The sequence below is a fragment of the Drosophila yakuba genome, chromosome X (genome assembly GCF_016746365.2).
Source record: "Drosophila yakuba strain Tai18E2 chromosome X, Prin_Dyak_Tai18E2_2.1, whole genome shotgun sequence".
In the NCBI taxonomy this organism is placed as follows: domain Eukaryota; kingdom Metazoa; phylum Arthropoda; class Insecta; order Diptera; family Drosophilidae; genus Drosophila; species Drosophila yakuba.
In genome coordinates this window covers 23,764,810-23,788,247 of record NC_052526.2, presented here as the reverse complement: position 1 = coordinate 23,788,247, position 23,438 = coordinate 23,764,810, and the positions used below count along the sequence as shown (strand labels likewise).

The following is a 23,438-nucleotide window of genomic DNA, read 5'->3' as shown; positions in this document are numbered from 1 at the left end:
CCGACCGCCATATTTATTTTCCTTTCCTTTGGCCGACAGGTTTGCATAGTTCGTTTTGCTACATGTATATACCTTCATATTCCCAGCTCCCCCAACACAAGAAATTTTGGTTTATAATTCGAATTGTGCAAATGTACCATGCATACGTAACATACATATACCAAAGATATTAGAATAACAAGATGCGTAACGCCATACGATTTTTTTGCACACGATTTTTTTGTGCTGGCTTTTCAACTGGCTCCAGGCTCTCTCTCTATTAGAGATAATAGGATAGAATCTATTATAGTCAGAACATAATACTCTGTAGGGATCATGCAACTCATAGTTAGATCTACAATGATTTAAAATTGGAACAGTGAAGTTTAGCCGACTAACCAAGTCGGGACTATCCACTTCACCACGAATAAGGTTAAAAATAAAGACTGTTCCAAGCATCGTGTGACGCGGCCGCGCACAATAATAAATAAGAAATAATTTATAATAAATAATACATAATAAATAATAAATAATACCTAATACATGATACGTAATACCTAATACATGATACGTAATAAATAAGGCATAATACATAATAATAGATAAAACCAAAACATAATATATGATCATTATAAACAAAGTCAAATTCAAACAAGGCGCGCACGCTCGCCCAAATAACTAGAGGGGCACACTAACCCCGAAACCCGGCCACACTAAGTCGGGCAATTCGGACATACGGACATACGGGGTCACTAAGCCAAGGGCTATATAAAGCGGGCGGCTGGCCTCAGAATGGCAGTCGGTGGTCGGAGTCGACCGAGGTGGACGTCACCAGCGAGCGGGAAAGCAGCAAGATCAGGACCGGGATCAACAAGTGGTACTTATTGGAGAGTAAGATCAACCCCTACGTATATACCCCACCCTAGCTGACTTCAGGGTCCTACATATAATTCTCTACGCTGACTTCAGGGTCCTATATAATTCTCTACGCTGACTTCAGGGTCCTACATACTTCTCTACGCTGACTTCAGGGTCCTACATACTTCTCGACGCTGACTTCAGGGTCCTACATATAATTCTCTACGCTGACTTCAGGGTCCTACATATAATTCTCTACGCTGACCTCAGGGTCCTATATATAATTCTCTACGCTGACCTCAGGGTCCTATATATAATTCTCTACGCTGACTTCAGGGTCCTAAATATAATTCTCTACGCTGACCTCAGGGTCCTACATATAATTCTCTACGCTGACTTCAGGGTCCCGTATAGTTCTCTACGCTGACTTCAGGGTCCCGTATAATTCTCCACGCCGACTTCAGGGTCCAACAACATCTGCTTACGTTGATTCCAGGGTACTCGACGGAATTCGGAGCGGCCGCGTACGGAAGACCGCGTCCCCGGACGAAGACGCGAGGTACGAAGAGCCTCGCTGTGGGAGACGGAAACTAGGCCGAGGGAGCCCCGTACCGTTCCATGTAATTATTGTAACCGAGAAAAGGAACGCTTACTTCTGCCTGTTACATAGTTTTCATGCATACGTAACATACATATACCAAAGATATTAGAATAACAAGATGCGTAACGCCATACGATTTTTTTGCACACGATTTTTTTGTGCTGGCTTTTCAACTGGCTCCAGGCTCTCTCTCTATTAGAGATAATAGGATAGAATCTATTATAGTCAGAACATAATACTCTGTAGGGATCATGCAACTCATAGTTAGATCTACAATGATTTAAAATTGGAACAGTGAAGTTTAGCCGACTAACCAAGTCGGGACTATCCACTTCACCACGAATAAGGTTAAAAATAAAGACTGTTCCAAGCATCGTGTGACGCGGCCGCGCACAATAATAAATAAGAAATAATTTATAATAAATAATACATAATAAATAATAAATAATACCTAATACATGATACGTAATACCTAATACATGATACGTAATAAATAAGGCATAATACATAATAATAGATAAAACCAAAACATAATATATGATCATTATAAACAAAGTCAAATTCAAACAAGGCGCGCACGCTCGCCCAAATAACTAGAGGGGCACACTAACCCCGAAACCCGGCCACACTAAGTCGGGCAATTCGGACATACGGACATACGGGGTCACTAAGCCAAGGGCTATATAAAGCGGGCGGCTGGCCTCAGAATGGCAGTCGGTGGTCGGAGTCGACCGAGGTGGACGTCACCAGCGAGCGGGAAAGCAGCAAGATCAGGACCGGGATCAACAAGTGGTACTTATTGGAGAGTAAGATCAACCCCTACGTATATACCCCACCCTAGCTGACTTCAGGGTCCTACATATAATTCTCTACGCTGACTTCAGGGTCCTATATAATTCTCTACGCTGACTTCAGGGTCCTACATACTTCTCTACGCTGACTTCAGGGTCCTACATACTTCTCGACGCTGACTTCAGGGTCCTACATATAATTCTCTACGCTGACTTCAGGGTCCTACATATAATTCTCTACGCTGACCTCAGGGTCCTATATATAATTCTCTACGCTGACCTCAGGGTCCTATATATAATTCTCTACGCTGACTTCAGGGTCCTAAATATAATTCTCTACGCTGACCTCAGGGTCCTACATATAATTCTCTACGCTGACTTCAGGGTCCCGTATAGTTCTCTACGCTGACTTCAGGGTCCCGTATAATTCTCCACGCCGACTTCAGGGTCCAACAACATCTGCTTACGTTGATTCCAGGGTACTCGACGGAATTCGGAGCGGCCGCGTACGGAAGACCGCGTCCCCGGACGAAGACGCGAGGTACGAAGAGCCTCGCTGTGGGAGACGGAAACTAGGCCGAGGGAGCCCCGTACCGTTCCATGTAATTATTGTAACCGAGAAAAGGAATAAATAAACTCTGCGTCTATATTTAAGCCTAGTTAAGGTTAACTCTGCGCATTATCACTGGTACTCGGGTCGGGGATTCCTCTCTAGCACCATTGTCCTGAAACAAAGAAATTTCCTGGACGACCCTGGTCAGCCCTGACTACCCGAGGCAAGGCTGAACGTCACAGGTGGCGCCCGAACAGGCTAAAGTGGTGATTAGAGGAATCCGACGCCGGGAGAGTGATGTCTAGTATGGCAAAAAAACCCGAACTAGCAGAATACGCAAGTGAATTCGGATTGGATCCGTCAGGGAAAAGCGAGGATTTACGGAGAACATTAGCTGCTTTTCCGAAGAGGACAAGCGACAAAGAAGAAGCTGACACTGCTGGCGGAAAAGTATAAATGGCACAGTTGAGACAAAGAGAGAACGAACCAGCAAGGGAATACGCGATGAGCCTGAGGAAGCTCATGAGGTTCACGAAACTGTCGGAAGCTGAAAAGCTGGATTGGGTATACAAGAACTGCAGGAGCAAGCTAAAAGCTGGCGGACGGATCACGGCGGAAGGCGATCGGAGGATTTGGAGCGAGAGTGGAGTTCGGGGGTCGGAGATTTGAAATAACATTCATGATCCTACCGAACGTCAATGGCGGAATCCTACTAGAGATGGACTTTCTGGCGGGAGCAGAAAGTACACTGAGATGTGGCGGATTAGAATTGGAGATACGAGGGGTCAAAGACGAGAGGAGGAAGGAGGGGCCAAACAAATGAGAGGCGACGACGCTACGAGAGCCGAAGAGGAAATCGACACATTCCTGGAGGAGAACAAGCGCATATTTGAAAACATGGAGGGAGTCAGCAACGCAGCAGTGCACAGGATATACCTCAAGGACGACAAACCTATTAAACAGAGGTATTATCCGCGAAATCCGAAACAACAGGCCATAATTGATGAGCCAGTAGACGAATTACTCAGCCTGGGCCTGATAGAACGATCACGAAGTCCATACAGCGCACCGGTGGTGTTAGTAAGGAAAAAGAATAACGAATGGAGAATGTGCATCGACTACAGGCTGTTGAACGATAGGACAGATAAGGATGCATACCCTGTGCCACGTATGAACTTTATTCTCGACCAACTGAGGGAGGCCAAATTTATAAGCACCATCGACTTGAAGTCGGGCTATTGGCAAATCCCAATGGAAGAGAAAAGTAGACAATATACGGCGTTTACGGTACCAGGGCGAGGATTGTTCCAATGGACAGTAATGCCATTTGGACTAACAACAGCGCCAGCAACGTTCCAGAGAGCACTGGATAACATCATCGAGCCAGAGATGGAGCCATTCGCCTTCGCGTACTTGGATGATATAATCGTGATAGGACGAACCAGGAAGAGCACCTAGCAAAACTGAAAGAAGTGTTCAGAAGATTGCAACGAGCGAACCTACGGATCAACCCAGACAAGTGCAAGTTTTTCCAAAAGGAATTAAAATATCTGGGACACGTAATATGCGACCAGGGCATATGAACGGACCCCGAAAAGGTGGAAGCAATCAGGGATCTACCAGCCCCTAAGACCACCAAAGAGGTACACAGCTTCCTCGGGATGGCGTCATGGTATAGGAGATTTATACCAAAGTTTACGGAGCAAGCAGGACCGCTACAGGAATTAATCCGAAAAGGGAAAAAGTTCGAGTGGAACGAACGCCACCAGGAATTCTTCGACAGCTTAAAGGAGAGCCTGACAAAAGCACCGGTATTGGTATGCCCGGACTTCAGCAGGCAGTTCAAGTTGCAGACAGACGCCAGCGACGTGGGGATCGGAGCCGTACTGACCCAGGAAACAGAGGACGGTGAACACGTCATATCATTTGCTAGCCGGAAACTGAGTAAGGCAGAGCAAAACTACAGCGCAACGGAAAAGGAATGCTTGGCAATCCATTGGGGGATCGGAAAGTTTAAGATGTACCTAGAAGGATACCACTTCATAGTAGTTACGGACCATATGGCGCTTAGATGGCTAAACTCGATCAAGAGTCCGGCAGGAAGGATAGCACGATGGGCACTGGGACTCCAGCCTTGCCAGTTCGAGGTACAATATCGGAAAGGGAAACTGAATGTAATAGCAGACACACTATCTAGAGCCCCACCGGCGGAACTAAAGGCGATTAGAAACACGGAAAGAGACCGGAAGAATAGGGAGCTACAGGAGGATCCAGGAAACACAGAATTCCGGAGAGAAGGGAAACGTCTGTATAAACTGAGCAAAGATAGGAGGGACCAGCACCCATGGAAACTATGCGTGCCTGAAGAGGAGGTACAACAGATCCTCGCAGAGAACCACTGCCAGGCGGAAGCAGGGCACATGGGAATGTTCAAAAAGGCGAGAAGAATAAGAAACAAGTGGCCACAGCTAACAAAAGACGTGCGGAAGTTCGTGCGGAGCTGCGAGAGTTGCCAGCAGTTCAAAGTGGAGCAACAAAAGGCAGCAGAGAAAATGCTGACCAGGGTCGCAGAAGCCCCCTGGGAAACAGTATGTGTCGACTTTGTAGGACCGTTACCACGGTCAAAACATGGGAACACGACACTACTCGTCATGGTGGATAAGTTCTCAAAATGGGTGGAGCTGGCAGCCATCAGACAGGCGACGGCGGACTCATTCCTACGGGTCTTTCGAGAAAGAACAGTGACACGGTATGGAGCTCCAAAAATACTGATATCAGACAATGGAGTCCAATTCACCGGACGCAAAACAGCAATAAGAATACATATATCAGATCAGGAAAGCGCGAAAAAGGAACTCAAAATGGCCCCACCGACGGGCACACTAAAAAGAGGGAAAAATGAGAAGCGAAGGCAGGCACACTAAGTAAGGCCTATATAAGCAGAGTCAGGATCAGACGGAGTCACAGAAGGCGATCGGCATAGCGATGGAAAAGTTCGAGACCAGCATCAAACGGTTCAAGGAGAATCTCACCAGAGCAGCAGCAGCAACAAGCAGGACCAGGATGATCGAGCCAACCGCCTACGGTACAGTCCGGAAAAGGAAGGCGCCATCAAAATTAGCACCTCCTCGGCGACCGACGAGGCACGACGCGGCGACTCCCAAGCAGACGGATACCGTCCAGGGAGGCCGAAGCGGCGCAGGCGATCACTCCAGAACCGAGGGACCACCAGCCCGGAGGGGGGCGAGTCATCCCGCAAGGGCACCGACGCAGACGGGGATCGTCCAACCGGGCCTGAGCGGAGCGACCAACCACCCAACGGGAACAACTGGCGGAGGAGACCCGAAGAGGCGAGCCAGGAAGGAAGGGTCGAGTCGATGACGGGGAACGTCCGAATGGGCCGGACCAGAGTGGCGCACCTCCCGAGGGCCGAAGGGGAACACCCGAGGAGAAGCCGGGAGCCAGGCGAACGGCGGGCCCTGAACCAACAAGCACAGGCCCGTACGACAACGACAACGACAACAGGCACGATCAGGGTAGCAGCGGACACTCCGCCAACCCGGAAGGACAACGAGACGAGAGCCGTGGAATCTGCGTCGCCGGACAGGGATATACAGGGTGCGCTATGAAAGTAATGCGCATGGTTTCATTGTCACGGACCTGTCTGAAAATTTGGGGCGGAGTCTCTCCTTTCCAACGCGCTCGGTCTCAGTTCGCTCTGAGCAGTAGAAGTGGTAGGACGTGTCGTAGAGCGAAGTCATTTTTTTTGTTGTGTCACGGTGCGATGGAGCGTTCGCTGGAACAGCGGTACGCCACGGCCTTCGTCGTCACCAACTTCTTGACCCAGAAGAAGATCTCAGTTGTGCCCCAGCCTCCTTACAGCCCTGACTTAGCTCCGTGCGACTTTTTTTTGTTCCCCCTACTGAAGAGAGAGCTAAAGGGAAAACACTGGGAGTCGGTGGAGAACATCCAAGCTCGCGTAACAAGGTTCCTGAAAGGCATTTCTGTCGAGGAGTTTCAGGGTGCTTTCCAGGCGTGGCATACACGTCTCCGCAAGTGTATTGACGCAGGAGGGGACTATTTTGAAGAATTTTAATAATTTGTACTGATTGGATCAACAAATATATTTTTCTTAGAAAATGCGCATTACTTTCATAACGCACCCTGTACTAGAGCTCCACGCCGAGACTATCAACGAGTTGGGGTGGACGGTGCCAGCCGGAGCCAGGATATCGGACGAAGTAATGGCAAAGATAAGGGCAAACCCGGCTCACAAACAGAAAAGGACCCAACGGCGATGGCTAGAAAAAGACGGAGAAAGGTGGTGGCGCATCATATCCAACCGTGGCAATTATGTGACGGTGAAGCGTCACTTCCCAAAGGAGGGGGAAGTGTGACGCGGCCGCGCACAATAATAAATAAGAAATAATTCATAATAAATAATACATAATAAATAATAAATAATAAATAATACCTAATACATGATACATAATAAATAAGGCATAATACATAATAATAGATAAAACCAAAACATAATAAATGATCATCATAAACAAGGTGAAATTCAAACAAGGCGCGCACGCGCGCCCAAATAACTAGAGGGGCACACTAACCCCGAAACCCGGCCACACTAAGTCGGGCAATTCGGACATACGGGCACACTAAGCCAAGGGCTATATAAAGCGGGCGGCTGGCCTCAGAATGGCAGTCGGTGATCGGAGTCGACCGAGGTGGACGTCACCAGCGAGCGGGAAAGCAGCAAGATCAGGACCGGGATCAACAAGTGGTAACTATTGGAGAGTAAGATCAACCCCTACGTATATACCCCACCCTAGCTGACTTCAGGGTCCTGCTTACGTCTATACGTTGACTTCAGGGTCCTACTTACGTATCTACACTGACTTCAGGGTCCGGCTTACGTCTCTACGCTGACTTCAGGGTCCTACATATAATTCTCTACGCTGACTTCAGGGTCCTATATAATTCTCTACGCTGACTTCAGGGTCCTACATACTTCTCTACGCTGGCTTCAGGGTTTAACCTGAAGTCAGCGTAGAGAAGACTTCAGGGTCCTACATACTTCTCTACGCTGAGTTTAGGGTCCTCCGGATTGTAAGTCCAAATGGCGAGAAATGTTCTTATATTGCAAGCATAATTTTACATCATCAGCGTACATTAGTACACGCGAATGATTTATTATTAAGGGAAGGTCGTTAATAAATAAGGTAAAAAGGAACGGACCTAGGTGGCTCCCTTGTGCTTGTGGGACGCCGGATGTGACTCGGAGAATACAAGAAAGAGAATTTTTAAAGAGGAATCGTTGCGTCCTGCCATTCAAATAACTTAGAATCCAATTTAGGAGATCAACAGGGAAACCTAATAAATTAAGTTTCTTTATTAAAAGTGAATGATTAACAGAGTATAATGCTTTACTAAAATCCGTATAAATGACATCTGTTTGAAGATTATTTTTGAAGCCCTGTACTACGAAGGAGGTTAGCTCCAGAAGGTTAGTAGTTGTTGATCTGCGTTTCATGAATCCATGCTGACATGGTGATATAATTGACCTACAAAGGTTCTGCAAATGAGGAGTGATAACGTTTTCAAAAAGCTTAGGGATAGCAGACAATTTGGAGATTCCTCTGTAATTGCTTGCATCCGATTTGCTACCTTTTTTATGGAGAGGGATCACAAAGGACTCCTTCCATATTTGGGGGAACTAAGTTAAACAGTTTTAGTAGACGCTTGCACAAGGCTTCCGCGCAGAATCTAAGGACACAGCGAGGAATTCCGTCGGGACCTGGCGAATAGACAGGCTTAACTCGCTGAAGATCACAAAGCAGTGAGCTTTCGTTTAAGGTGGGACGGAATATTAAATTTGACTTTGATACCGCGTAAGAGTAAGGCCGTTCAGAATGAGGTAACGTAGAATATGTGGTTTGAAAAAACTTGGCAAATAGATCGGCTAAGCACGGTAAAATTTAACCGAGCACTTACATATTTAGAAAATATAGATTGAGAACCGGTATTTTTAAATTTTATATAAAGTCTGGACCTAACATTTCTTAGATGTGTCAACTCTTTATTAAACCAAGGAGGTTTGTTAGAGGTAGACGGATAGTACATCGGAACACAAGAGTTGAAAAATGATTTAATTGCAGTATAAAAAATATCTATGGCATCGGCCATTATGCTGCAAGAATATAGATCGAACCAATTAAAGCCAGATATAAAAAGATTTAGCCTCCGAAAGTTTTCCTTACGAAAACAATGAATTCGTTTGGTTGACTTATCTGGCCTCTCTTTTATGACGGTACCTGTGTCGATTTTCACCTCAAAAGTTGGATGGTATGGATCTTCTGGTTGACTAAGAGGTGCTACTCTAGTCAGAAACACACTTTCAGGACTTGTAACAAAACATAGATCCAATAAACGACCAAGAGAATTTCGAATATAATTAACTTGCGACAATGATATGTCAAGCAAGCCGTCAATAAAGTCATGCTGTGCTATAGGCAGGAGAATATTCGACTGTTCTTCTGTGGACCACTTAGTGCCTGGTATTTTAAAGTCACCTAGAACAACTAGTTGGTCCCTATCGGACAGTCTGTTTGAAACGGATTGGATAGCGGACAAATGGTTAATATATTCAGGAAATTCAGAAGACGGCGGAATGTACGAGCACGTAATATAAACATAGCTATCAGAAAATGACAGCTTTACGCATAAGAATTCTAAGTTACGGAACTCATTAAAAAGTACCTCCTCTGACGTGAGGGTAGACCTAACAGCAAGGACCCCACCACCCCGCCTGGAGGGGCTATCATGCCTGTATACTGTGTACATACCTGGAAAAACTTCGGTATCTCCGGTTTTAACCAAGTCTCTGTAAACACAATAATATGGGATGCAAAGGAAAGGCTATAAGAATACAAATTAGTTAGCTTACTACACAAGCCTCTTACATTTTGATAACAGATAGTGAGACTAGATTTTAGTTTTTTGAAGATAAAGAAGTAGAAGTAGTAGAGGAGGATGGGGCAGTGATCTGGCCACTTGTGGGAAGTTTAATTCCCACGGGCCCTTTTTTCTATTTTTAATCTTAGCTTCAAACTCTTTCACAATTATACTTTCCGGCCAAAAATCACCAGAACATATGGTTGAGAATAGCTCATTTGGGACAGTTATTTTGAAAGATGAGATGTCCCTAGCATAAGAAAAGTTAAATTTTTCCACTTTTATGTTGTCGGCTTTTGTTTTGTCTTGTATATAAGACAGTACATCAGATATGTTTGATCAGGGGAAAGCCGAGAAACAAAAATTTGTTTCTTTAGTGGAACCACCGAGAGGGGTTTTGGCACTGCAGGTTGTATTTCTGACGTGCCAACTTGTGCCGGTAGTCCGGACTCAATATTTCTTTGTGATGGTAAACAATTCGGGACGGGTGGAATCACCAGTTGAGAAACCGGTGCGGACAAATCGGAATCTGTAGCAAGCCCAGGCTGGACATCCTTCACAACCGATTGATCGGATTGCACCGACTCTTTTTTAGCTGCCGATCTAAGCAACATTTGAGGGTTTGCTGCGATCGTCAACTGATCAGCTGTGGAGTTCTGTTGATCACTTGCCGAAGGTTTCGGGGCATTCCCCTCGACCAAAACTGCTGATCACTCCTTTCAAGCCACCTTTAGTTTGGCGCATAAAGAGTTGCATTTCATTAGCAACTCCTAGGCAAGTATCACAACAGTCTTTTAGATTAGGGCCTTTAGCTAGGTCATCACTTGTTCGGCCGTTAAAACCAACGCACTTAGTGTGCACCATTCTATTACATAGCCAACAGGTCAGTTTTGACTGCTCAGGCTTTATTACCTGACGGCATTTGTTATGGAAGCAGACAACACTGGTTTGATTGTTTAATTGGCGTTTGACCACTGTACCAAACGACAAAGTCAGAAAATGTACCGCAAGAGCGCAGTCTGCACTTTAGGATTTTGTGTGGAAGAGCGAGAGAGCGGGTGCACCGTGCAGTTAAGTACAAAAACAACACCAAACAGCTCTACGGACAACGCACGAAAGAGAGAGTAAACAAAACGCAAAGACAGAAAGAGAACAGATTGAATTAATTTATTAAAATAATGCACATATCACAAAAGATTCACTCGCGAAGCGAAAGGAACTTTTACTAGTACGGATTACGAAATTGAATTTTTAAAGAATTTATTAAATTCCACCGCTGGATTTAGCAAAACAGAAATAAATTCGGAGCGCAGAAAAAAAACACGACCGTTCGCTTTGAAGCTAGAAGCGTTTTGAATATAAGAAGACAATGATTCTTCGGTGCTTATGTGCGCACTTCGCGCATCAAGAAATCAATTTTGTAATAAACAGTTTCCATATTTTATTTATTTTATAAATAATTTATTTAATAATATATAATATAATAATATTTTAGTTTATGAATTATTTTTATGAAAAATGTATTTTTTAAATGTTATTTTTTTTTTTTTTTGAAAATTCTTTGATTTAAATAACAGTAGTTCAAAAAATTTACTTTGTATATGTTTTTTTATTATACCCGTTACTCGTAGAGTAAAAGGGTATACTAGATTCGTTGAAAAGTATGTAACAGGCAGAAGGAAGCGTTTCCGACCATATAAAGTATATATATTCTTGATCAGGATCAATAGCCGAGTCGATTTGGCCATGTCCGTCTGTCCGTCCGTCTGTCCGTCTGTCCGTCTGTCCGTCCGTCTGTCCGTCCGTCTGTCCGTCTGTCTGTCCATATGAACGTCGAGATCTCAGGAACTACAAAAGCTAGAAAGTTGAGATTAAGTAAACAGACTCCAGGGACATAGACGCAGCGCAAGTTTGTCGAATCATGCTGCCACGCCCACTCTAACGCCCACAAACCGCCCAAAACTGTCACGCCCACACTTTTGAAAAATGTTTTAATATTTCTTCATTTTTGTATTGGTCTTGAAAATTTCTATCGATTTGCAAAAAAACTTTTTGCCACGCCCACTCTAACGCCCACAAACCGCCCAAAGCTGCCACGCCCACACTTTTGAAAAATGTTTTGATATTTTTTCATTTTTGTATTAGTCTTGTAAATTTCTATCTATTTGCCAAAAAACTTTTGGCCACGCCCACTCTAACGCCCACAAACCGCCAAAAACTGTCCTTCGCACTTACACTAGCTGAGTAACGGGTATCAGATAGTCGGGGAACTCGACTATAGCGTTCTCTCTTGTTATTTATTATAGTTATTTAGTCAAATTACTCGTTTAAAAATGACCAATTTTCAATATTTAAAATGCAAATAAGATTCAGATAAACTAATTTTTTTTTATTTTATTTTGATGTTTTTAAAAAATTGCGCAATTATGGGTGGGAAGAAAAGCGCGCCAATTTTTTTGTTTTTCCCTTTAATACGTTTTCTTTTTCCCTCTACGTTTGCTTAAAGCTGACTATTATTTAGATATATTACATATTATTAATTATCAATATAAATATATGTAAACGGTAGCTAGTTCTAGCGGCGCTTTTATCAAACGAATATTAAAAAAAACTTCTTTCAAAACATAATAGTTACGAATCGAAATTGACCAAATTGAAATTGACATTAATCAAATTTGTCGTCACAACAGAAAAGCTGTTCAGTTAGAGTTTTCGAAGGAAGGCCAGAGGCGGGAGCCTAGCCAAAAGGACAGGGGGTCCTCAGAACAAGTATGAGCACTGTTAATCGGTTTACGAAAGATATGCGTCACAGGTAAATCAAGATATTGATCGTCCGTCCGCCTCCATTGCTCAGGCAAGGGCAAACCAATCCGTTTAGACGTTCTTAAGGGGCTGCAGTCTTCCGCATTGCGACACAGAAATCTACGATGGAGAATATCTGCGCTGACCCTTCCGTGACCTAATTACAGCTTTCTACGATAGCAATTCTCGGCTGACTCCAGTGGACAAATTGTTTCAATTGAACGCCAAAACTAGCGACGAAGCTCACGCCATTGTCAGCAAATCTCCGCTTACAAATGATGGGATCGTGTTGAAAACAAGCGACTTTTAGTAAATAGCCAATTGAAAATCCTTTTCAATCTCCCAACCGTAGGAAGCGAATCGAGAACGGCCTTAAAGGATCTTCAAGGCACAATTCAAGGGTGTTGGAATGCCCTGGAATACTCCCAGGTTTCCACAGAAATTTGAGATTGCCTCAAGCTGCCAAAGGTCACTCTCTCATTATGGGAGCAGTCTTTGAGCAACAAGTCCGAAATCCCTGCCCGGGAAGAGATGAATTCTTTTCTCGAAGAAATATATCGCACACTAGATGCGATTAAAGATGTTCGACTTTATACTTCCGGCCCACAACACACAAAGGAGCACAGGAACCCACAGCCTAGAAGGGTTAACTCGTTTGAGACGTGATCTCTGCTCCGGAGAGCCTCATCCAGTTAGGATTTGTCCCCGTTTTTGCCAGATGACTCAACCAAGGGCCAAGATGACTGCAAGGGCCGCCGCAATACGTTGCTTCGAAAAGGAAAGCCTTCTACTTCCATTAGCCTAGCGCAGGTCACAATCCTGAACAGCTTATCTCAAACACTTATATTAATTTCGCCTTCAATCGGCAGAGGATCCTTTTATGAACGGCTATTGTCCAAGTTAGTCAACTCGGAGAATATTTTCCCGGACATGGTATGATAGATTCAGGCTTCGAAGGCACCTTCATCTCTAAGAAGCTTGTTCCTGCTACCAGGAACGCATGCAAAGGCCGAAAAAAAGCTATATTATAGTCTTTTACAATTGGATAATGGATTCGTCCTAGATGAGTGGAAGGCGTTTCTCAAAAGTGTGTGACCAGGTGAGAGGGATAGCGGATAACAATTGAGTGTCATCCTCGTTCGGAAATAGGTTTGTTACATTTGTTACATATGAAAGCTAGCTAGTTGTTTAAAAAAGTTTATTCTTTTTAGTCGCAAGCTAGCTAGTTGTTTAAAAATGTTTCTTCTTTTTAGTCTTCTTATGGGGGTATTTGTGCTATGTAAATGTCGGGCAAGTATGCTTCGGTGGTACTGGAGTCTTTGTATCTGCTGGAATGGAACGATATCTGTTCTTTAACATCAGTCAGATTGAGATCGTGATGCAGCGCTTTATTGCTGACGTATCATTTACAGTCAATAATAACCATCTCTTTTTGCACCGTCTGAATTTTTTTGCAATGTGACGCTACCGACCCATATCTGGCCCCTGTATCGCCAATTCAGGAGATACATCTGAATGCCGTCAGCTGCCTCGTATTCGCATAGTGACGTGTGAAGTACGCACACGCTCACTTTAGCCAAGAGTCCCGAGGGCCAGACTCTATCGAAGGAATGCTGGATATCGAGAAATACTCCATTGCAATACTCGGCCCGATCGAATTCCTTGAGTATATGGTTAACTACACGGTGTAGCTGCTCGTTGGTGCTGTGACCGGATAAGTTTTAGTGGCATCCATATGCTAAAGAAGCCGATCGATGAGCAGTCTTTTTAATACCATCGATAAAGAAGGCAGAAGACTGATTGGTCGGTTAAAACTGGGGTCATGCTCCTGCCACTCTTCTATTGCTTCGGAATGTTTTACACCCTTATGTGATCAGAATAAGTGCTCGCTTTGGCAGAATTTTTAGGATGGCATTGGTGAGTGGGTCATTCCCGGGCGCCTTTCTAAAAATTTTAAGCACATTTCTGACTTTGGTCGAAAGGATGGGACGGATTTCATTGACTTTTTCGAGTACTTGCAAACCACATTGAAAAACCAAGAAACACCAAAAGGTAATAATATACGCCGAAAATCAGGCAATGGTTTTCAAGTCTGTCATATGGACTTATTCAAAAAGTTAATTAGGTGCCAAGATTTGGCCCAAAGCAAACTATAGCAATATAGTTAAATAAACATAAATAATAAATATAGGGTAAGTTATTCAAATATCAAGAAAATTTTAAATATTTAAAGGCACTTTGTTAAATTAATTTAGAAATTTTTTGCCTCAAATATTTATACTCGTTACTCGTAGAGTAAAAGGGTATACTAGATTCGTTGAAAAGTATGTAACAGGCAGAAGGAAACGTTTCCGACCATATAAAGTATATATATTCTTGATCAGGATCAGTAGCCGAGTCGATCTGGCCATGTCCGTCTGTCCGTCCGTCTGTCTGTCCGTCTGTCCGTATGAACGTCGAGATCTCAGGAACTACAAAAGCTAGAAAGTTGAGATTAAGTATACAGACTCCATGGACATAGACGCAGCGCAAGTTTGTCGATTCAGGTTGCCACGCCCACTCTAACGCCCACAAACCGCCCAAAACTGCCACGCCCACATTTTTGAAAAATGTTTTAATATTTTATCATTTTTGTATTGGTGTTGTAAATTTCTATCGATTTGCAAACAAACTTTTTGCCACGTCCACTCTAACGCCCACAAACCGCCCAAAGCTGCCACGCCCACACTTTTGAAAAATGTTTTGATATTTTTTTATTTTTGAATTAGTCTTGTAAATTTCTATCTATTTGCCAAAAAACGTTCGGCCACGCCCACTCTAACGCCCACAAACCGCCAAAAACTGTCCTTCGCACTTACACTAGCTGAGTAACGGGTATCAGATAGTCGGGGAACTCGACTATAGCGTTCTCTCTTGTTTTATTAATATAATTAATAAAAACACAATGAGGACGAATTGTGAACTAACAGGACGTTGCTGAACGTTGGATACGAGCGGACCGTGAGCAAAAAGGGGAATATCGACCTCAAGGCCGAGGTCCGAACGGTGGGGTGTACTGCAGGAGGAGACGGCAAGAATCTGGCGTGATCAGAAAGAGATTGTGGTATCAGTGGTTGGTGTCCTGTGACAGGTGCGGTCATAACAAACGTGCACTTCCAGGCGTTCAGCAACGGTTGTTCTGCGTAAAGCTCTGGTTCTGGCACTATAATATTCTAGCTCTGATTTCAGCTGGCTTCTGGGCTTTCAGTTACGCCCCTGCGAGCCCATTTTAAAACATAGTTCATGATAGCCAATTCAAAAGTAACAGAATATGTATAAAACTTATTTTTCATGTAATTTTTTTAGTTCTTTTAACTTTAATAGCTTATTATAGTTCAATACTTACATAGTTAATTACTTAAACACCTACATAACGTTGATATATATAAATATAAAACAAACATTTGGTTAGTTAAGGATACATATATTATGTCACTATTGTATCGAACGTTTAGATTTTGGTTAATTCCAATTTCATCGATTTCCGACATTGCTGTCATATCAGCATAACCAACTTTACGACCGATTGACATCGTGTCTAAAAAGAGAAAAAGTTAATTTAAATTAAGTATGATTTTAAAATAAATATCAATTATATTGCGTTAAAACCCTAGAAATGAATATCCAATTTCATTGCGACACATTCACTCAAGTGCCAATACCTTGAATAAAAGAAGGGTGACGAAGGTTTCCATTGCCAGCTCTAGATAAATTTTTGTCCCCCCAGTCGGAAGTTCTAAAGCGGCTTTTGCATTTATTGGTTACGGCTCTCTAATTTAATAAAATCGTTTTTACAAGTCAATGACAGAACATATATTTATTTTCTACAAAAATGTTTCGCATTTGTAGATTATGTGGATCAAATGTTTCGCATATTAATAGAAATTGGCAATTCGATAAATAAACGAGATAGAATGCTATAGTCGATTTTCCCGACTATCGGGGAAACTCTCCAATGCCCAGAAGCAAGAACTATTAACATCAAGCAATCACTATAAAGAGCTCATCCCAGTTTTACCACACCAGCAAAAACACTTTCACCTATCTATCACCACATAAGAAATATGGGATGGGATGGGATATGGGAAGTATGGATGGGCCCGAAGCAATAAAGACAACCGATCCCTGCTACAAATTCGCGTATATTACCGACGGTAACAGACGATGACCAAAAACATTTTGGTCACGCTTATCACAAAAGGGACAGTCGAATTTTGAGCAAATGAAATAGCAAATATTTTTATGAACAAACCTATTTTATATCTAAGGATCAGAAATACTGTTGTCTGAATACATGTTATGTAGTTGCTTATTGGTTTTTGTCTATTTGTGAAGATGGAAAAACTTTAAAGTCATTGTAAGGTATTTTAGGGTGAAGGCTGGAGCATAATAAAGCTCTATCTCGTTTTTTGCAAATTCGCCCAGCCTTCGCAAACCTTCGTTAATTTAGGCGATCTTGTGAAAAAAGAAGTTATGTTAAATATTAAAATCGCCAGGCGCACACGCATTCCTTTTTCGTCTTGTGTGCCGCAAAATTTTCATGCAAGACCTTCCCTCGATTACCTTAAACAACAGCGTGATGCCGAAAGCAAAGAAACTTACTTAAACTAGTGCACCTCGACTGAAGGCTCAACTGGTGCAAGCACATCGAAGCCAAAAAACGTATCTTAAGCTTCAGGATAGAAGCCCTCATCGACTTATCAACTACACTACTACACGACTACACTACAGTGTCCTACTCTAACTTGGATATAATGGAAAAGGGCCAGCAGCAGTAAAATTGACATCATTCAAAGGGATCAATCCAAGACATGAAGTAAGTTTAATAATAATAAAGTAAATAGACATAAATAATAATTATAGGGTAAGTTATTTAAATATATCAAAAAATTTTAAATATTTAAAGGCACTTTAAAAGTTAAAATCCTTTCAAATTCTTTCATTGAAAAGTATGTAACAGGCAAAAGGAAGCGTTTTCGACCATATAAAGTATATCAAGTATATTGATTAAAATCCATAGCGGAGTCGATTTCGCCATGTCCGTCTGTCCGTTCATCTTTACGTCCGTCCGTCCGTATGAATGTCAAGATCTTAGGAACTATAAAACCTAGAAAGTTTAAATTTAGCATGCAGATAGCAATGATTTGACATTTTTTCAGTGGTTAACACTAGTACATAACTACCAATTTTTCAAACAATGAAATCCTATATTATGTCCCTATTGTATCAAACGTTTAGGTTTTGGTTAATTCCAATTTCATCGATTTCCGACATTGCAGTTATATCAGCGAAACCAACTTAATGACCAACTGACATCATGTCTAAATATTTTATTTATTATTATTATTTTTATTATATACAAGTTGGTACTTAATATATATTATATTATATTATATTAAATATTACTTATTATTACTTATACCTATTATATATTCATATTTAGATATAATACTAAATATTTTTTTTGTTTTTTGTATTTACATGATTTGAATTTGTAATAATTAAATTAGATGGAAAGTTTTTAGTGAGTCTACATTTTGTAGGGTGTACGTGTTGGTACGCGAAAGTTAGGTAGCAAATTCTTTTCCTGCAGACGTGCAAATGCTTGTATTTGTCTATTGATAGTGATACTCCTGAGTAGTTGCACCATTGTTTGATGTCAGTGAGTAATTGGTCTATGTTAAGTGTATTTTGTTTTTTATTTAATTTGTAGATCATTGTGTAGTCATCAGCATATGCTGTGAACTGACAGTTTTTGTGTTTGTCAATAAGTTTGTTTTATTTGTTAAAGGCTGTACCAAATAAAATCATCGACAGGGGTAAGCCTTGTGGGATTCCATTGTCAAGCGGCTGCTGGGAGGAGTATAAATTATTGGCTAACACAGTAATTTTTCGGTTTGTTAGGAAATTAGAGATATATTTGATTATTCTCGGTCCTATCTTCCATTCGAAAAGTTCGTCGATAATGCTATGGGTACCGACTATGTCAAATGCCTTGGCAAAGTCTAGCGAAATAATAGAGGCGTGACTTTTAGTTGAAAGGGAGGACGTGGTATGGTAGTCTAAGAGAGGTTGAGAGGTTGCTGTTTGTTTATTGTCTTTTAATTTTTGCAGCGTAGGATCTCACCATGTGACAAGTTTGGTTTTTCGTTGTTGTTGGTATTGTGGGATTGCTTGGTTGGCTCCATGGATTAAGATCTTTGTGATATTGGCAGCTTCTTTGTTAGTGTTATTGCTTGGTGGTCTATTGGATGAGAGTGTCTCTGTTATCTCTTTAAAAAGAGGCCAGTTGGCTTTGTTGAGGTGGAATTTTGGACATGTTTTTGGAGGAATAAAGTCAGTGTCGTCCAATAGGCTAATGTGAATTGGATAGTGATCGCTTCCTGAGAGAGAGAGTTGTTTTTGCTTCATTTACAGTGTAACATTATAGAGGGTGAAGCTAGAGAGAGGTCAATGTTTGTGAATGTGTGGTGGGTGCTAAAGTGAGTTGGGGAGCCATCGTTGAGGGTTGTGAGAGAGGATTGATTAATGAGTTTAAATAGTGTAATACCTCTGGAGTTATTGTTTTGTGATCTCCAAGATCTGTTCCAGCTATTGAAGTCTCCTGTTATTAAAACAGGTGGTTAAAGGTTGTTGTATGTGTCTTTTAGGTGTTTTAGGTTGAATGTCCTATTGGGAGGTATGTACGAAGAAATTATAGTAAATTTGATTTTTGAGTGAACTTGTACTGCTATGTTGTCGAAGTTTTGACAGTTTAATGGAATGGTTTGTTGCTGTATTGAGTTGTGTATTAGGAGGGCAACACATCCGTGTCTATTGATAGAGGAATTTTCGTTGTATAATGTGAAATTGATTGGGATTGGTATATTTTTTGTGAGGAGTAGGTGAGTTTCTTGCAAGGAGATTATTTTTGGATTATGAGATTTTATAAAAATTTGCAACTGATCAGAATATTTAAATTATTTGTCCGCTATCCAAACCTCTCTCTTGTGATCGTCTTCATAAAAAGGTAGAAAATTGGATGCAAGCATTTACAGAGCTATGTTATCACTCCTCATTTGTTGCAGCAGTTTTGTACCACAAAGTCAGCACTTTCTTATGAAACGCAGATCAACCGAAACTATCAATTTCACCACGAATATGCTTACAAATAAAGACTGCTCCAATCATCGCTCTACGGTTAGGAAAGGATGGTAAATTAATTAACATAACATTACATTAAGATCATTAATTCGGGTTATTCTGTCCAAAGTGCACCCACTTAGAGTATATGTCGCATGTCTGAAAAAACTTAAGAAATAGATCGGCTATGCCTGACCCGATGTTACCGTAGTATTTTCAAAAATGGCGGGAAAGAAATTGTTAAATTGTTTTGCGCTTAGTTTAAACGAAATTATAAAACTGTTTCGGATCCTGCGCGAACTGAAACTTTCAACGACTCAAATAATTTTTAACAGTCTTGTAACACTGATCCTTAAGCACGGTAAAATTTAACCAAGCACTTAAATATTTAAAAAAGATAGACTGAAAACCGGAATCTTTGAATTTTGTATAAAGTCTGGACTTTACATTTCTTAGGTTTGTCACCTCTCTGTTTAAACCAAGGAGGTTTGTTAAAGATTAACGGATAGTACATAGGAGTTACAAGAGCTAAAAAATAATTTAATTGCGGTATAAAAAATATTTATTGGCACCCACCATTATGTTGCAGGAATAAAGATCGGACCCACTTACAGCCAAATATAAAATTTTAATAAATTATAATAATTATAAATATAAATAAATAATAAATATAAATAATATAAATTCGGTTAGTTGACTTCTCTGATTTCTCTTTTTTTACGGTACCGGTGTTTATTGTCATCTTGAACGTAGGACGATACTACTACTACTCAGTACAGCAACACACTTTCAGGACTTGTCACGAGACATAGATCCATTAATCGACCCTGAAAGTATCGAATATAACAACTTGCGACTACGATAATTTGAGCAAGCCGTCATTAACGTAATGTTGTGCTACTTATAGAGAGAAGGATATTCGTTTTTTCTTCTGGGGACCACAAAGTGCCAAGTATATACATACATATATAATGTACATATATTCTGAGAATTCAGAAGACGGCGGTACGTAGGAACACGCATATGAATTTTAAGTTACGCTAAAAATCACCAGAAAATATGGTCCAAAATAGTTAATTTATTAACTTATCTTAAAAGATAAAATGTACATAGCGTAAGAAAAGTTAAATTTTTCACATTTATATTATCGGCTTTTGTTTTGTCTTGTATATAAGAGCATCAGATGAACAGGGGCAAGCCGAGAAACGAAAATTTGTTTTTTTAGTGGATTCACCGTGAGAGGTTTTGGTTCTGCAGATTAAATTTCGTAAGGGCCAACTTGTGCCGATAGTCCGGACTTAATATTGTGGTGGTAAACTAATCGGGACAGGTGGAATTACTGGTTGAGAGACCAGTGCTGACAAATCGATATATCTTAGCAATCCCAAGGTGGACTCGCTTCACAACGGATTGATCGAATCGCTCTGAATCTGTTTTATCTACCAATCTTAGCAACATTTGAGGATATGCTGCGATTGACCGATGATAAGCTGTTGAGTCGTTTCTATCAGTTATTCTCTAGTTTATCACTGTGGACGGCTTTACACGTTGAGACGCAACATATTAAATGAACATGCGACGGTCTGGTACCTATACAAAGTTATTGTTATAAATAAATATAGATTAACACTTAATTTAATAAAATACGATGATCCGTTTAAAAGATATTCAGGTTAACACTTCATTTAATAAAATACGATGCTCCGTTTAAAAGATATTCACAAAGCAAGACTCGACGAACTTATAAAAAAAGGGATTTTAATATTAAAATTATTGTCAGTTTGATTTCCTGTTTTAAGACTGTTTAAAAATCCCGCTAAATTAGGGCAATCTGCATATTAATACTGTTTTTTTCTGCCGAAACAATTAAACTCCTAAAGATGAAAGTTGTATTAATGTCTTCAAACAGGCATTTTCAAAAATGATTATTAATTTTTCACGTTTTGTTTAAAACCACCTTTACGATTTATTTTTAAATTAAAAACTGTATAATACCTTATATTAAATTGCTTATTTCTTCACGTTCCCCAACTTTTGATGTTTAACACCTAGTTTTATTACATTCTTATAGGAAACGGCCGTGTGAGCATTAATTTTTGCTCAGGTGCAAAAGTGTATATTGTTAAAAAATTGCTTAATACCTAATGGCACTTGTTAGAAAAACAATATGTATTTTTTATCATTAACAAATCGTGGTTGGCCGTTCTGATATGTTCAGTTTCAGAATAACGGCTATAGCTAAAACTGGTAAATATAACACACCGCTGACACAAAGACTCTTTAGGAAGTGTTCAATTTCTTCTACCAAATTTTTTGGTCGCGTATTTAACAGTATCTTGCGTTTAGAGGCTGATTAGAAGTAAAGGGTGTTTTTTTCGAGGTTTAGAACTATACGTTGGCCTTATTGTTTAAAATGTCGACCGACTTAAAGGCTGTCAAGTAATTTATTTTTAGTGATTTATTCTTCGTGAATAGATTCATATCTGAACAACGTCATACAAAATGACGCCTGGAGTAAAGTAGCACATCTTTCAATGATTTCTTTATCGATTTTAATAATTTCAACTAATAAGACTGCATTATTAAAAAATTCTCTAGCAGTATTTCCATCATTATATGTACTACTTCCACCAACTTTTGGCTTGTCAACTATTTAGCTCATTTTTGACCGAAACTCTTTTTGAATTCTACTTTTTCTTTCCATCATTTAGTCTCTTCCGTCGAGGGATCTAATTCTTTTGTGTAAGATAATTCAGCTATCTGCAACGTTCTGCAGCTGAATTTTTTTAAAACATTATCTATAAACATTGACCAATATTTTAAAATTAATTTCATCGTGCTATCAGGGGGCCATCACTTTTGAAACTCTAAGTGAAAAATGAGTTCACTTAACATTTAATGCTTAAAAAGACGCAGGTCTCACAATCACTTAATAAACTAAAAACAACACGTCAGAAACTCTAAAACTAAAAAAAAATTACAGTAAATGCCTTTATTTGTAAAATGAAATTATTCCATTTGAAAAACACTTTCTTTTTAACGCGTAATAATATTTTAATAGCGACCGTCACTTGCAAGTTGCGCACGCTGCCAAGCCAAATCAATTTTATGCTCTATGTTTCGCACTCATTCTTAAAGAGAATAGTTAGAATAAAGCAAAACCAAACCTAGATTTTAGTAGCTTGATCAATTCTGAGTTAGGGTTGACTCAATTCTAGCCAATGTTTTTACTTTCATTTTTTTATTTTTGGCCCATGGACCAGAGCACAGTGCACCGGTATCCATTGCTCTTTACTGGCGCCGACAAAGTTCGTTCCTTGATCGCATCTAATTCTGTTTAGAAATCCTCTTTGGCAACGAAATTCCTAAGATTTCATGGCAGCATCCGAAGACAAATCTTTAGACAACTCTAGGAGTACGGCCTTTGTGGTGGCCATGCAGGGGCATCAGTTTTCACGAAGTCTCCCAATCGTTACCAAAGAGGGACCGAGATAGTGTTTAGATGAATGTAGAAAAATGTTCATTTTTGTATTAGTATTGTAAATTTCTATCGATTTGCCAAACAACTTTTTGCCACGTCCATTCTAACAGCCAAAAACTGTCAGTGTTGAAGACTCTCCTTCGCACTCCCACTAGCTGAGTAACGGGTATCAGATAGTCGGGGAACTCGACTATAGCGTTCTCTCTTGTTTTATTCTAATGTCTTTCGTCTATCCCAAAAAAGTGTAAAGGGTCT

At 40.8% G+C, this 23,438-nt stretch overlaps 1 protein-coding gene and 1 long non-coding RNA gene across 20 annotated transcripts in view; one reads left to right on the top strand and one right to left on the bottom strand.

Annotated features, from left to right (window-relative positions):
* LOC26536261 (unconventional myosin-VIIa) overlaps positions 1-23,438 on the bottom strand; it is an 893,412-nt gene that overhangs the window by 853,453 nt on the left and 16,521 nt on the right. For all 19 annotated transcript variants that reach the window (XR_005562208.1, XR_005562209.2, XR_005562207.2 and 16 more), the window contains exon 3: positions 16,003-16,118. Coding sequence is in view for 16 of the 19 variants with exons in the window: in XM_039377697.1 (XP_039233631.1) it covers positions 16,003-16,118 (116 nt within the window). In the remaining 3 variants the exon portion in view is untranslated. The remainder of the gene's footprint in view (positions 1-16,002; positions 16,119-23,438) is intronic.
* On the top strand, positions 1,936-2,899 carry LOC122319629. The gene is made up of 2 exons (XR_006245273.1): positions 1,936-2,230; positions 2,676-2,899. It is a non-coding gene; the product is annotated as an uncharacterized LOC122319629 (long non-coding RNA).